At 39.8% G+C, this 16,218-nt stretch overlaps 1 protein-coding gene across 1 annotated transcript; it reads left to right on the forward strand.

The window, feature by feature from the left end:
- Nucleotides 1-358: 358 nt before the first annotated feature.
- On the forward strand, nt 359-14,534 carry SLC25A32 (solute carrier family 25 member 32; the record flags this gene model as incomplete). Its single annotated transcript, XM_080695136.1, has 7 exons — nt 359-515; nt 5,722-5,872; nt 8,297-8,382; nt 10,079-10,236; nt 11,840-11,953; nt 12,518-12,663; nt 14,396-14,534. 7 exons carry the CDS (start codon nt 359-361, stop codon nt 14,532-14,534), a joined length of 951 nt encoding a protein of 316 aa, XP_080551262.1.
- Nucleotides 14,535-16,218: the final 1,684 nt, after the last annotated feature.

The following is a 16,218-nucleotide window of genomic DNA, read 5'->3' on the forward strand; positions in this document are numbered from 1 at the left end:
GCGTGGCGCCCGCCGCGCTCCGTAGCGGGGCCGGCCCAAAGGGGCCGGGGGTGGTTCTTTGGCGGTCTCTCTGGTACACGTCCTTTGGCTCCAGCCAGCCGCGGCAGTGGGCGAGGCCGGGCGGGCCCTGGGCTGGGCGAGAGGCTGGCCTCTTGCGCGCTCTCCCGTCCTCCACGCCCCTCTTTGGGTTCAGGGTCCGCCCGCGCCCCGGGCCGCCGAGTTTTGTGTCCGGCCCGGAAGTGGGCTCGCGGCCCGCGGCTCCCGCTCCCGGGCAGCGGCCATCGCCACGGTGGCGGCCACCGCATCTCGTCCCGTGTCCGCGGCCCTGGGCGCCGTGGTGCCGACGGGCCCCGAGCCTATGACCGGCCAGGGCCAGCCGGCGTCCGCGTCCTCGTCGGCGTGGAGCGCGGTGTTCCGCCACGTCCGCTACGAGAACCTGGTCGCGGGTGTGAGCGGCGGGGTCCTGTCCAACCTCGCGCTGCACCCGCTGGACCTCGTGAAGATCCGCTTCGCCGGTAAGAGCCCGCCCGGACCCCGGCCGCCCGCCCGCCGTGCGGGGGCCAGACGCCCCGGAGGCCGGGGACCCCGCTTCTCCCCCATACCCGAGCGCGTGTTGAAGATGCTGTCCACCCCGCCTCGACTGTAACTAGATTTGACCAAGGGGGTCGCTGTCACTGTGTTCCCGGCTCCCCCGGACGAAGGGATGGGGAGTGGGAGTGAAGGCTGAGAGAGGGGGGAAAAAAGATCGTCGACACATTTTAGTACGTGGCCCTCGAGTACTCTTGCTTGGAGGTACTTTGAAATCTTAGGGCAGCCACACGTGTTTGGAAGTGTAAGTGAAAGGAAAGTCAAGCGCGTGGGGGTAGAGCTCCGTCCTCCGTGGTTGGTAAGGAGTAGGTCTGGAATAGAATTCTCTTGAGGGTTTCTTTGTTTTTTGGCGTTTTGCAGGCTGGTGCAATGTCTTGTGAAGGAAAAAGTAGCTAGAATCCAGTTACTATTTTGTTCAAGTGAAATAAGTACATTGTAATGAACAGAGCGCTTTAGGAGTTTAGCTCAACATGGTTTCTTCCAAGATGATCTTTGGTAACTTCATTTGGAAACAGTTTTCTGGCATTTCAGTTATTGGTACAAGTTAAATTCTGCCCTGAGAATTAAATCTTGCAGATGTAGTTTATCTTAGACTAATTCTAGGGTATTTTGAGGGAAGGGTTGTTACTGGGGATGGAACCCAGGTGCATTGTACCTCTGGGTTACGCTCTCACCTCCTTTCTTCATTATTATCATTACTACTACTAATAATAGTATTAGTAATAGTATTACTAATACTATTACTATTATTATTATATTTTATTTTAAACAGGGCCTCACCAAGTTGCTGAGGCTTTCCCTGAACCTGGGATTCTCCTGTCTCAGCTTCCCAAGTATTGGGATTACAGGTGTGCACCTCCATGCTTGGCTTAATTCTAGATATCTATTCAATTTGCCTTTTAGATGATTTCATTTTTGCAGACTACTGTCTGGGTTACAGAAGTATCTTATATAACAAAGTCCTTGCCCTAAGTGAACTTATCTGATTGTAGGCTTGAGACTTATAGAAAAGATAAGTCTAGACAACATTAAATTGAAGGCAAAGTAAAATAACAAGAGTACAGTAGACTCTCAAATTATAGCTTGCTAGCTGGGCATGGTGGTGCACACTTGTAATCCCACAGGAGGATCGCAGGTTCGAGGCCAGCCTTAGCTACTTAGGCCCTTTTCAACTTAGATTCTGTTTCAAAATAAAGAATAAAAATAGGGCTGAAGGTGTAGTTCAAAGGTAGAGTGCGCCTAGGATCAATCCCCAGTACCACACACACACAAAAAATTATAGATTGCTGATGGCCATATGTAACTAAAGATTCCATGGAAGATTGGATCTTGAGATTCTCCATGGGAGAATTAAAACTGTGACAGAGAAGGCAAAAAAGCTGTTCTATAAAGGAAAATCAGTGAGAATTATGGAGCGTTAGCCTTAGAAAGGACACCACAAAGAAGTTGTGGTGTCTCCACATCATGGAGTTTATGATTTATGTTCATACAATGATTATTCTTGACAAGTAGCCTTCATTGAACATAGCACTTACCAGGAGCTTGCATTTACTAAGAGATTTCGATGCACTCACCATCCTGTGAGTTTATTATCCCCTTTATACAGATGAGAATACCAGAAATTGGCCTACTTATCCAAGTCACAAGATTGTAAAGTGAGTCTGGGGTTTGAACCAGGCAGTCTAACTCTAGAATTCTCTGGCACTTTACTTAGCATCCCACATCTGAATCCTTGACATATGATGGCGTGAACACAACTGCAGGTGTAGGTATGTATATCTTGGTGTCTCCTAGAATTCTTCAGAAAGTTCCAAGAGTAAATTGAAACTACCAGGTGTCCAGAGTCATAGAAAGCTTGAAGATCATTTCATATGAGAAAATTAAAGGAACTAGTTTAGTTCGGAGGGGAGAAGACCTTAAGATGATTAAAGAACTTCTGTGTGGGAAAGGGAGTTGTCTCATTTTGGGTTAATCCTGAAGTCAGACATGGGTTGAGGGGAAATTACAGGGAAGCAGATTTTGGCCTGCTTTGTCTAGGAGCAGGAAAGGGAGCAATGGAGATGATCATGGAGGGATTGATTGGTTGGCTGGTGAGCTGAAGAGTGCTGTGAAGCAGACTGTGCCTGAGGGAAGGGGATTGGTGTCTGAAAAGATAGTGATCTTGAGAAGTGGGGAGAGTATTGGGAAGTTGGTAGAGCTTAGGTTACAGGGAAAGGGACTGAGGGCGGGTGGAAGGCCCCAACTGGAGATATAGGAGTCAAAACAGGACTTTGTAGTAATAAAGCCCACAGTATGGCGGAGAAAAAGAGGAGAATTTAGGAAGATGACTACCAGAAATAAAGAGTCTAGTCATCATCATCAATGCCGAATGACTGCTGTGGTTTCTGTGCCTTTCTTATAATTAAATCCACTTAATGGAATTAATTTCTATAATGGATTAGTTCTAATGTATGTGCTATTAAACCAAACCCAGAACATTTTTTTTAAATCGGTGCATTGTAGTCGTACATCATAATGGGATAAAAAATTTGTGTAGACATGCACGCACACATCGCCCAGTTAGCCCCCACCCAGTCCCCACCCCCTTCCCTCCCCTTCCCTCCTTCCCATGCTTGGTGTAATGGTTGACATCGTTATGTAAACCTAGAACTTTTCAGTAAGTTCCAAGTGTAAATTGAAACTAAAAAGTGTCCAGAGTCAGAAAGATTGAAAATCATTTCCTATGGGAAAGTTGAAGGAACTAGTTAAATTCAGAGGAGGAAAACCTTAAGATGATTAGAGGACTTCTATGTGGGAAAGGGAGTTGCCTCGTTTGGGTTGATCCTAAGTCAGATATGGATTGAGGGGAAATTACAGGGAAGCAGAGTTTGGCCTGGCCCCACCGTCATTGGGGTCTGAAATGAAATTTGTGCTGACTGAAAATGGTTCAGACAGGTTGGGTGACAGAGATCGCAAGGTAGTCGTGTGTTGGGTGGAAAGGTCGGATTAGGTGATCGTTAAGGCCTATTCTAAATTTGCAATGTAATTTTAAATCTTCAAGAATAAAGAGAGCCCCAACAAAGAATGTGTAAAATAGTGATTTCCTAAAATAACCCCAAAGCCTAATAACCTATAACTTAAAGATAGGTACATTTTTGTGAAGAATGTAGAAAGGAGACTATGACTAAATCTGTAACATTAACCAAGGAACTAGAATGTAGAGCCCAGTAGCAAGACTAGCACACAGTAGAGTTTTGTATGTGGTATATGAGACCCAGGGACACAAACAGATACTTAACTGAGTGCTTGCAGTATTCCAGACAAGAATCTCAGGGCATAAATATTTGGGTTTTTTGCAGTGCTACAGATAGAATGCAGGGCTCTGTGCATAATGGGCAAGTACTCTATGTCTGGACTACATCCCCAGCCCCGTTGTATATGTATTAATACATTTTATCTTTTGTAATTTTCAGAATTAGCTTCTCCTATTTTCCCCATTTTCTGGACAAGAGTAATCAAGCACAGAGTAATCACATGGCTTATTCAGAGTCACATAATAATTGTTAGAATTGGGGTTCAAACCTAGGAAGTCTGATTTCATAGCATTTGATATTAGTCTGAAGCCATGGGTGAGTAGTTTAGATAAGTGGAGAGTTAAATGCTAGCAGTGAAAGTGAAGAAGCTTCCAGGTTGATCTCTTCTGCCCTGTAAGCGCAGTCGCCAGGACTGGACATTAGTAATGAGATCAGAAGCCCAGGGACAGCAGGGAAGCCCCTTAGTGGCTGACAGTGGAAGCCTTCCTAGAGAAAGTAACACTTAAAGAATAGGCAGAGGGAAAGGAGGCTGGGGGGAGTTAGTGGCAGAGAAGGAAAGGCAGGAGAGTGTGGTGTGAGTCAAGTGAAAAGGGAGTGTTTTAGAAGGTAAACATTGTCCGCTGCCCCTAAGGGGCTCCTAGGGCAGAGGGGACTCCTTAACTAGCCCACGGGAGGAGTGGGTGAAGGCCAGAACAGTGCCATGTGGAGAAAGTCAGATTGTTGTCTCCTCTTTTGTAGGTGCTAACCCTTAGGGAGGCACTGGGATCAAAGAGGGGACACTCAGCTGGGCGTGGTGGCGCACACTTGTAATCCCCGTGCTTGGGAGGTGGAGACAGGAGGATCCTGCAGGTTCAAAGCCAGCCGCGCTGGTTTAAGAAACCCTGTTTCCAAATAAAAATATAAAAAATAGGTGTCTGGGAGTGTAACCCGGAGGTAGAAGGGTTTCCATGAACCCCAATACCACCAAAAAAAAGAAGGGATACTCAAAAGAGACTTAAACCTGATTAAATTCTGATGGGAAAGAACTGAAAGCAAGGGCAGATTGAAGGTAGAGGCCAAGAGATGATAGTGAGGTTTCTAAGTGGGGGCTCAGGGGAACAGGATCTAGAGCAACTGCCTCAGATGGTTTTATTCCCTTTCAGTATTGGAGCTCACACGCAGACCTAGTGCATGGGAAACAAGAGATCCACTGAGCTATTTTTCCAGCCCAACATCTCAAACATTTTGACCAAAGCCTGTAGTAGGAAATAGATTTTGCAGGTGCTCCCCCACTGCTAAAATATAAATTTCAATAAACAATACTTGTCCTTGCTGTTTGTAATGTAACTTGCATTTGTTTTCTATTACAGTCTTATTTTTAATTTAAAGAATGATACTATTGCTGTACTTAATTGAGAGAATTTCCAGGAAAACAATTTACCCCATCCTCCACATTTTCTTTCCTTCTATTCCTCAGGTATTTTTAATGTAATTGAGGCTCCTTGGCTAGTTTATTTTTAATAGTATTTTTGAACATATGAATTCTTAATATATAATTTATAACAAAAATAAAACTTAAGTGTTAAAACCTATTTACCCAAGAGGCTTTGGATGACTTAACAGCTAATTGAACACTTCCTAAAATATTACTTTGGTGCTTTGTTTACTTTCAACAAATACTTGGGTGGATTCACTAATGCATTTTAAAATATTAAATAACCTAGGAAGTAGTTTTTCTGCCTAATAAGAGTATTCTTCTGAATAGATCTCCTTTATATGTCTGGTGAATGATATCTAAATTTATATGTGTTTCTGAGCTAGAACTTTGTTCTGACCTCACTTTGTATATCTTTTAATACAGTAAGTGATGGATTGGAACTGAGACCGAAATACAAAGGAATTTTACACTGCTTGACTACTATTTGGAAAGTTGATGGACTACGGGGACTTTATCAAGGAGTCACTCCAAATGTGTGGGGTGCAGGCTTATCTTGGGGACTCTACTTTTTCTTGTGAGTAGATCTGGAAAATTTCACAGTATTAAATAAAAAGGAATTCAATTTTTGGTGATTTTTATATATCAGTTGATGAAAGATGAATCAGTTCTGAATTGGAAGTGTCAGGGAACAAAATGTCTTATTACTTTCCTCCTCTTTCACCTGTTATTATCAGAGGCATTTGGTCTGAAGGAAAGTTTGTAATAGGAAAAAGGTGAAAGTGATGAAATGGAAAAATACTTTTATGGAAGCCGTTTCTATGACTTCAGTAAAGTGAAATATTTAGCTGATTATTTTTGAAACTAGAGCACTCGCTGATTAAAAAAGAGCTTTTTATTTTAAAGCTGCTTGAAAAACAGCTAATTTTAGAAAATTCACAATAAAACTGTAGTTCCTTTTTCAAGCTTCTGAACTATTTAGCCTTTCAATACTCTTGAGCATTTCACCAGCCAAAGTAGACTAGAAAGTTAAATAACCCAATTTGCTGTTTATTAGTAATTTTGTAGTGTTGTAGAGACTGGAAGAACCTGACACTCTTCTAAAATGAATCATATGTTTCATTTCTCATTCGTATTCATTTTTGATAATGGAAGATCACTTAAGTAATTATTTTGCCTATTAGAAAAGATTAGTTCCAGAGTAGAAATTTTCATAAATACTAGGTATGCTTATATAGTAACTTATTTATCCTTAGCCAGACTTCCAAAATATTTGAGATGGCTTACAGAAAGTGAATTGATTTATAATGAAATTTGAAAAGCAGAAGACAGATTAGAATCCTCAGAAGATCCCTATTGGGAACAGAAAGCAAAAGCCAGTGTGTTGCTGAAAGGGTTGAAGCATATTGTTTCATATGCTTTTTGGGGGGCAGAGGGTGAGAGACAGACAGACAGACAGACAGACAGAGACACTGGGGATTGAAACCAGGGCCATTCTACCTCTGAGCTATATTCCCAGCTCTATTTTATTTTTATTTTGAAACAGGGTCTCCCTATGTTGATGAGAGTCTTGACTCTTTGCTGAGGCTGTCCTGGAACCTGTGATCCTCCTATCTGAGCCTCCCAAGTACTGAGATTATGAGCATGCGCTACCACGCACAGCTGAGAAATTCTTATAAACATTTGTTTCATATTAGGATGGTATTGGTAAAGTTTGAAAAGATTAATTCAAGTAAAGTTTTCAATAAAATAGGTCTGATTTGACTCCCTTGCTCAGAAATGTTTAATGGCTGTTTCCTGTGAAATAAAACCCAAATCTCCTCCTGCTATCCAGTTGTGGCTTGATTTTTCCTGTCTTGCTGTTCACCTCTATCTGTCCCTCTCAATGTCCAACACAGCCTTCTTATGATCTTGTAGTTTCTGAAACTCTTATGATACTGTGTTATATTTTATTATGAAATTTGTGTTCCTCTTAGGGCCTTGTTAATTTGCTAGGAAAGATCTATTATATGTTTATCAGAGAGCCAGCGATAGTACCTGAGCATAGGTGCTCCGCTCATAGGCGCCCCTTCTTCACTTTCTTGCCTTTTCTTCCCATTCTCTATTATCACCACTACGTCTTTCCATCTTCCCATTTTTCCCCTCCTTTTGTACTAATTGCTGAGTGTGTAATTAAAATATTTTATGTATGTATTGGGAGCCAGGTACTTTTTTGGGGGAGAGTCTCGTTTTGTGGTTGTGTTATGCATTGCCTTTTGCTTTGGGGATAGTTAATACATACATACACACATTTATCTATCTATTTATTTATTTTTATTATTATTATTATTTTTTTGGTGGTACTGGGGTTCCTGGAAGCCCTTCTACCTCCGGGCTACACTCCCAGACCTATTTTTACATTTTCATTTTGGAAACAGGGTCTCCTAAACCAGCACGCGCGGCTGGCTTCGAACCTGCGCGATCCTCCTGTCTCCGCCTCCCAAGCGCGGGAGTTACAAGCGTGCGCCACCACGCCCGGCTATCTATCTATTTATTTATTTTGTGTTGCTGCAGATTGAACCCGAGACAGTCTGTATCTGAACTGTACCCTCACCCCTATTTTTTTTCTTTTTGTTTTGAAACAGGGTCTAAGTTGCTAAGAGCCTAGCTATATTGCTGAGGCTGGCCTCAAACTTGCCATTCTCCTGTCTTGGCCTCTCAAGTAGGTGTGTACCACCAAGCCTGGCAAGTTATATATTGCTTAAAGCAGACTTTATTAACTGGGTACAGTGGCGTGCACTTATAATCTCAGTACTTGGAAGGCTGAGACAGGAGTATCATAAATTCAAGGCCAGTATGCAGTAACTTAGTGAGACCTTGTTTCAAAATAAAAGGGACTAGGGTGCAACTCAGAGATAGAACCTCACCTGTATTCCATCTCTAATACCACACACACACACAAATCTAGACTATATTGTTTTATGACATCTGTTCTAATTAAACTCACTTTTAATTCTTTTAGTTACAATGCTATCAAATCATATAAAACTGAAGGACGAACTGAACAGTTAGAGGCAACAGAATACCTTGTCTCGGCTGCTGAAGCTGGTAAGGCACTGTGTAAAATATAAAATGTCATCTTCCAAACTTGTTTTTATTTTGAGTTTTTTACTTTTTTCTTTAAACACCAGAGGTTAAGTATGCTTTTCTAACTGTATTAGTTATCTCATGAAATTTTCAGAAAGCAGATTGTTACTATTGTGGATAGATTTCAAAAATTATACTTAGTTCAAAGGATGGGAATTTTAGAAAAGTTGTGAATCCTATTCTATTAAGATGATTGATAGTGTTTCTTTAAATAATTAAAATTTTTATATTCTTCAATTTAGTAGCCTTATTTTACTGCCTTATGTATATATAGTGTCCAGGGAGAACAACAAAATAGACCCATAAATCTTTATAAAACCTACTTTGAAGCACACTTATAATCCCAGCATTTGGGAGGCCGAGACAGGAGGATTGAGGTTCTTAGACAGCCTCAGCTACTTAGACCCTTTGCAACTCAATGAGACCCTGTTTCAAAGTAAAGAATAAAAAATAGGGCGGTGTGGTGTGGGTGTGGCTCAGAAGTAGAATGCCTGTAGGTTCCATCCCCAGTACCGCACACGCACACACAAAAAAACTAAACCTACTTTGTTTTTGTGTGGTATTGGGGGATGGAACCTAGTACCCTTTTACCTCTGGGCTACACCCCCAGGCCCTATTTTATTTTTTATTTGAAAACCGGGCCTTACCAAGTTGCTGAGAGCCTCACTAAGTTGCTGAGGCTGGCTTCAAACCTGCGATCCTTCTGTATCAACCTCTCAGTTACTGGCATTACAGGCATGCACCACCACACTCAGGTTACTAAATGTTTCTTATTTATTTTTTTGCAGGCCTGGGGATGGAACCCAGGGGCGTTCAACCTCCTAGCTACACCCCCAGGCCTATTTTTTATTCTTTATTTTAAAATCAAGTCTCACTGAGTTGCAAAGGACCTCACTAAGTAACCAAGGCTGTCTGCAAACCACAGTCCTTCTCCAGAGTCAGCCTCCCAAATGCTGGGATTACAAGTGTGCACCGCCACGGCCGGCTCACTAATTATTTTTTAAAGCAAGAACTATTTTACTTATTTTTTAATACCTAGCCACTATTAAAGGCCTGAATTGTAATAAGACTCAATATTGTTGAATAATGAACTCCTCAGGAAATTCAGCAAATGAGAAACGTTTTTTTCAAAGTTGTCATTTTCTGGTAAAGAATGTAAAATGTGACGTATTACATTGGATTGTTAATTTGAGGGAGAGTAGCTACTTTGAATGGATTTGAGGAGGATTGTGATAAAGTGGGGGTGGGCATGTGTGCACATGCACAGATGATTGATGGGTTGGATTCCTGGTCCTCTTGCCCCATTGTAAATACTCTGGTTTAGATTGTCTCTGCTCCTAAGAGCTCTGTCTCCTTCCCATCTGTTTTCTGAATCGGGCCACACTGTTTAGAAGTTGGGGCATCTTTGCTATCCCCAGACCTCTAAGAGAAAGTGTTCTACATTTCCATCTCTCTTTTAACTTTCTCTCACTAACCACACAAGGAACTTTTTATGACCATCAAAACTCTGTCTACCTCTTGGCCCTAAACAGACTATATCTCATTGTTTCAGATACAGCCCTGTGCAACCTTATTCTTATATAGTGAATTATTTTTAATTTGGATTAAGTGAGAAAGCACCTGTTTGCTGAGTAATCTTTTTTAAATCTGATTTCAGGAGCCATGACCCTCTGCATTACAAACCCATTATGGGTAACAAAAACTCGCCTTATGTTACAGTATGATGGTGTTAACTCTTCACAGCGAAAATATAATGGAATGTTTGACACACTTGTGAAAATATATAAGTATGAAGGTATACGTGGATTATATAAGGTAATCATTATCAATATATTTTGAAAACTGAAGATTATAATTTATAATGCCTATATTGTTTCACTTCTGAATGAATTATTTTCAGTCCTTAAAAGAAGACAAAATTAGGCAAGACAAAATTTAATGAAAACTGAAATGTAAGCTAAGTATGGTGGCACACGCTTCTAATCCCAGTACTTGGGAGGATGAGACAGGAGGATTGTAGGTTCAAAGCAGCCTTAGCAATTTGGCAAGACCCTATTTCTAAATAAATAAACAGGACTGGAGTATAGTTTAGAGGTAGAATTCCCTGGGTTCAATCCTTAGCACCACCAAACAAACAAACAAACAAACAAAATAACCCTGAAATGTAGTTTATAGTACTTTAAGCTGTTTATTCTCATACAGTCATGACACTGGTAGGTATGAGAGCTGTTTAAAACTTTGTCACATCTTACTAAGTCACACAGAAAAATTCTCTTGGTTACTTGGGATGACATAGTAAAGAGAAGTGATTGGAGAGTCTAATGGGATCTTATTTTACTGAGCCTTACATGAATTAAAAAATAGCAACAAAAAAAAGCTGCCCCTTTCCTATTGTGATATATTTGAAATTTTTTGCTAGTGGCAGTAATATCTGTTTTCTGATTTTATAACTCCTCTTCTCTTCCCACATTTCCAGCTTTTCTAACTTCAGCTCACCTCTTGCTTAGCCCTATAACAGTGTGTGCATATGTGTGTGTGGCATTGAATTCAGGGCCTCACACGTGCTTGGCAAGCACTGTACCACTGAGCTACAATCCCCATCCCTTTTTTAAAACTTTTATTTTGAGACAGGGTCTCACTTAATTGTCCAGACTGGCCTTGAATTTGTAATACTCCTGCCTTGGCCTTCTGAGTAGTTGGACCACCATCCTAGCCCCATTTAAAAAATAATTTTTTAAGGCCAGTCATAGTTTAAAATTAAAATTAGATAAGGCCAGGGAATTACATGCTTGTAATTCCAGTACTTGGGAGGTTGAGACAGGAGCAAATAGTGAGACTCTCATTAGCCTAGTGAGATCCTGTTTCAAAATAAAAACAAACAACTCAGTGGAGCCAGGGCTGTAGCTCAGAGGTAGAATGCCCCTGCGTTCAATCCCTAGTGTCAAAACAAATTAAAGCCAGGCGTGGTGCCGCATGTTTGTAATCCCTACACTTGGGAGGCACGGAGATCGTGCAGGTTCGAAGCCAGCCGTGCTGGCTTAAGAGACCCTGTTTTCAAATAAAAATATAAAGTGGGTCTGGGAGTGTAGCCCGGAGGTAGAAGGGCTTCCAGGAACCCCAGTCAGTACCACCAAAAAAAAAAAAAAAAAAAAAAATTAGATAAATAGAATTTTATTTTGTTTTTCAAGAATTGCATAATAGCTTTTAGAATCAATAACATTATGAGGTTGGTGTTAGAGGTTACTGACCTGTGGACAAAAATTTGTGAAATATATTCTTCAATTCTATGTGTTCTTTCATCACTTTTTGCTTTATTCTTATACTCCTTTGATTTATAAAGTGCTGTACTAATAGGAGTGAGAATATATCTTTATTTGAAGATCACTTAGTTTTGCTCTTTTGTAATTGTTCCCTTTAGGGATTTGTTCCTGGGCTGCTTGGAACATCACATGGTGCCCTTCAGTTTATGGCATATGAATTGCTGAAGGTGAAGTACAACAGGCATATCAATAGGTTACCAGAAGCCCAGTTGGTAAGATGATTCTTCTAAAATTGATAACATTTACTTTTATGGAGGAAGTGAATGCTCCATTCAATAGGTAGAAATTTTGTCATGCATACTTCCATGGTACTGCTGGGTTGAGTATTATCTCTCACTAATGTATATTTAAATATTTTATAAGATAACGACACTTAAGTTTTAAAATCAGAATCCCATAATTACACAGAGGTTGTATTAAAGAGGGGAAACTTTGCATGTAAAGTAAATATTTTTGTCCTATGTAATTTTTTTTTTTTTTTTTTTTTTTTTTTTGCGGCACTGGGATGGAACCCAGGGGCATTCTACCTCCAGGCTACATCCCCAGCCCTATTTTTTATTCTTTATTTTGAAATAGGGTCTCACTGAGTTGCAGAGGGCCTCACTAAGTAGCTGCGGCTGTCCATGAACCCGGGTCCTCTTGTCTCAGCCTCCCAAATGCTGGGATTACAAGCGTGTGCCACAATGCCCACCTTTGTCTTAGGTAATTTTTACTTCTGTATTTTTAAAGAAATTTTGCCTAAAGAAAGCCATGAATGTTTTATGTTGTCATTTTAGAGCACGGCAGAATATATATCTGTTGCAGCACTATCCAAAATATTTGCTGTAGCAGCAACATACCCATATCAAGTCGTGAGAGCTCGTCTTCAGGATCAGCACATGTTTTACAAGGGTGTAATGGACGTAATTGTAAGGACGTGGAGGTAAGAGCATGCCAATATCAGAATTGCTCTGTTGAAGTGTTTTGCATATTTTGCTTGTCTGTTTGATACTAGTTTTTCAGCAAAGGCCAATTTGCTGTGGTAAAAACATAGCTGATAGTCTCTGCTTTGCTATTTACTACTACATATGGGGGCATGGACTTAATCTTTCTCAGGCTTGAATCTTCATTTTAGTCTAAAATTAGACTATTTAGGCTAGTATGATTGTTATAAGATGGAATGAGAGCCAGGTATGGTGGCACAGGCCTGTCGTCCCAGCTACTTGGTAGGTTGAGATGTAAAGATTGTATCTTAAAGGCAGAGATTAGCCTGGACAATTTAGTGACACTTCCCTCCGCCTCACAAAATAAAAAAGAAAGAGAAATAAGGTATATCAAAGTGTTTTTGAACAATAAGACTGAGGTGTTACAAAATATAAGAAGTCATAAATCTAGTGTAATACATTTGAAAAAGCTCTACACCTGCTACTGGCTCCGTAACTTACTCAAATACTTATCTCCCTAGGAGGATTGCAGGTTTGAGGAAAGCCTTAGCAAATAATGAGACTCTCATCAACCTATTGAGACCTTGTTTCAAGATAGAAATAAAATAGGCCTGGGGTTGTAGCTTGGAGGTAGAATGCCCCTGGGTTTGATCCCCAGTGACACACACACACACACACACACACACACACACACACACACACCACACACACACACACACACACACACACAAACATGTCTCCCTATATGAATAGATGCCTTCAGCATGAGAATAGTTAAAGTATTATGGAAAACCTTTTCTTATTTACCTTTAATTCTAAAGGGCCAGAGTGGAATTTTTGAATGTTCAAATTGAAATCATTTCAGGAAATATTGATGTAATGAAGAAACTAAGAAAGGCAGTATTGAATAAAAATCCAAAGACAAGTTCCTAGGCCTTCTCCTATACTCAAGGCTTATTAAAGGAAATAAAGTTTGATTTTTAGCAAGGAGTGGTGTGCACATTTGTAATCCTAGTATTTGGGAGGCTGAGACAGGAGGATCAGAGGTTGGTGGCCAATCTGAGCAACATGGTGAGACTCTCGGCAACTTAGCAAGAGTCTATTTCAAAATAAAAAATGTATAATATAAAAGGGCTAGGGTGGACCACCCCTGGATTTAATCCCCAGTACTACAAAAAAAAAAAAAAGAAAGAAATTGATCTTTGTATGTGCTGTGTTTGGTGTTGTGTAGCATTTATGTAGCAATAGGCTTGTTTGCTAGTTTGTTCTGGGATTGAACCCAGAGGCATTCTACCTTTGAGCTACCCCAAGCCCTTTTTTATTTTGAAACTGAGTCTCACTAAGTTGCTAGAAGTCTAGCTAAATTGTTAAGGCTGGCCTCAAACCTGTTGTTCTCCTGTCTCAGCCTCATAAGCTACGAGATATTTAATGCTTAGATTACATCGGTTAAAACACCTTCATATTCATACATTTAAAAATCATTTGAAAGATGGTTGATTGAAAGCACGTTCCAGTTCAGTTTTGAGGTATCCCTACCTTCTCCCTCAGCCAGTTCATAAATATAAGTGCCTTCAAGTGGCTCATAAGCTACGTTACTTTGGGACATTGGAAACATGAACTTAAATCAGAATGAGATTTGACTGCTTACTCCATGCCCTGTGTCAGTTAACATTTGTGTTTTCAGACTTGCTTTTGAGGAAATTAATCGTGTATCTTTTTTTTCCTCTAAAGGAAAGAAGGCATCGGTGGATTTTACAAAGGAATTGCCCCCAATTTGATTAGAGTGACTCCAGCCTGCTGTATTACTTTTGTGGTATATGAAAATGTCTCACATTTTTTACTTGACCTGAGAGACAAGAAAGGAAGCTAAAAAAAAGATCATCTTAGTATATCTGCCCAAGGCAGCAACAAGCTCCTTTGTACTGGAGACACAAAACTCAGAAGAATGTTACATAGCAACATGGCTCATAATCACAAATTGACTGCAACTGTTAGCTGTTGGAAATCTGCTAAATTTCACAATATTTTCTGCTTTTTGTCTTCTCCATACGTGTGGTACTTGGCTACCTCTGGCTGTGTGACTGCCATCAATATAAATGTTAAAACTGACAACAAATGTAGTTTCACAAATTTCTCCATTTTGTTGTTCAAGTAGCAACTAATTTGCAACATTTGCTAAATGGGTTAGAGTAATATGCTGCTTTTTTTGAACTGTTTTGGCTGGATTGATTGCTAAAATTGACTTTTGTGCAATAGCAAGAAAATGGCTTTTTACAAAGATGTTATTGTTTCAAGAGTAAATTAAACTTTAAGAATGGTCTATATAAATTGTCACCCAAAGCCTGTAATCCTTGACCATTTTGAATGGAGATATTTTACTGAAAAAGTTCACTGTAAATAAACTTTAATTTTAATTCAGTTGGAACACAGTATACTAGGAATTTGAGAAATTATGTACTTCCCTAAGAAATAGCTAACATTTTTTGTCATTCCATTGTGATTTTTTCCAAAGGCTCTTCCATAATTTAAAGCTTAATCCTGAACCCGGTTCTTATATTCCTAATACAGTTTTAGGCAGTGAGTGTACCTGGTACAGTTTAAATTGATAAAGTCTGCACTTGAAGGATCAGGCTGCATCAGCCTTTATTTAGCATGCGCGTGCGGCTGTAAATCACTTATCAGAAATACTAGCTAGATTGCCTTTCAGATGCCACAATGTTTGGCAAGTATTTGTTAATAAACTGAACAGAAATGAGAAACTTAACTTTCTATTTTAGGTTTCATATTTATGGGTCCAGATCCCAAATAAATGATGAATCTACATTGGTTGCTTAAATTCAGGTTGAAATGCAAATTACATTAATGGCCATTATTTGATTTTACTTACATAAGTAAGTCATTGTAGATAACTGTAAGTATGAAGGCCTATCACAAAAGAAAGCCAGAATAATACTATTTTATTATAAATATACATGCTGTTGCCTTACCATCTATTTGTTGTAAATAAAACATTGTGGTTTTCAAAACCCTAATTTAAGTGGTTCTTTGAAAATAGGTCTTTTTTTTATATTTTGAAAATGGCATTGTTTTTAAAATAAAGATAAAGTGATAAGTATGTAATTGTATTTGCTATAATTATCTTGCAATAATATAATATATTCCAGTGCATAGGAATGCTACATAAATTAGGTTTTACATATTTTTTTCACATGAAATACTGATATTAGTGGCTGTATGGAAGGACAATCTACAATTGATATTTGGAATTTTAGAGTCCTACCATCTACCTCAAAATTAATAAAACTTAGTGCTGGTCCTATAAAAGCACACAAGCTTGCATAATAAAATATGCAGTAAATAATTACAGTTCTAGATTAAGACTATTTAAAGGAATTTTTAGCCAGGCGTGGTGGCGCATGCTTATAATCCCAGAGCTTGGGAGGCTGAGACAGGAGGATCACACAGGTTTGAAGCCAGCCTCGGCTACTTAGTGAGGCTCTCAGCAACTTAGTGAGACCCTGTTTCCAAATAAAATATAAAATGTTCCAGATAAG

This window comes from Muscardinus avellanarius (genome assembly GCF_963383645.1).
Source record: "Muscardinus avellanarius genome assembly, chromosome: 4".
Lineage (NCBI taxonomy): Eukaryota > Metazoa > Chordata > Mammalia > Rodentia > Gliridae > Muscardinus > Muscardinus avellanarius.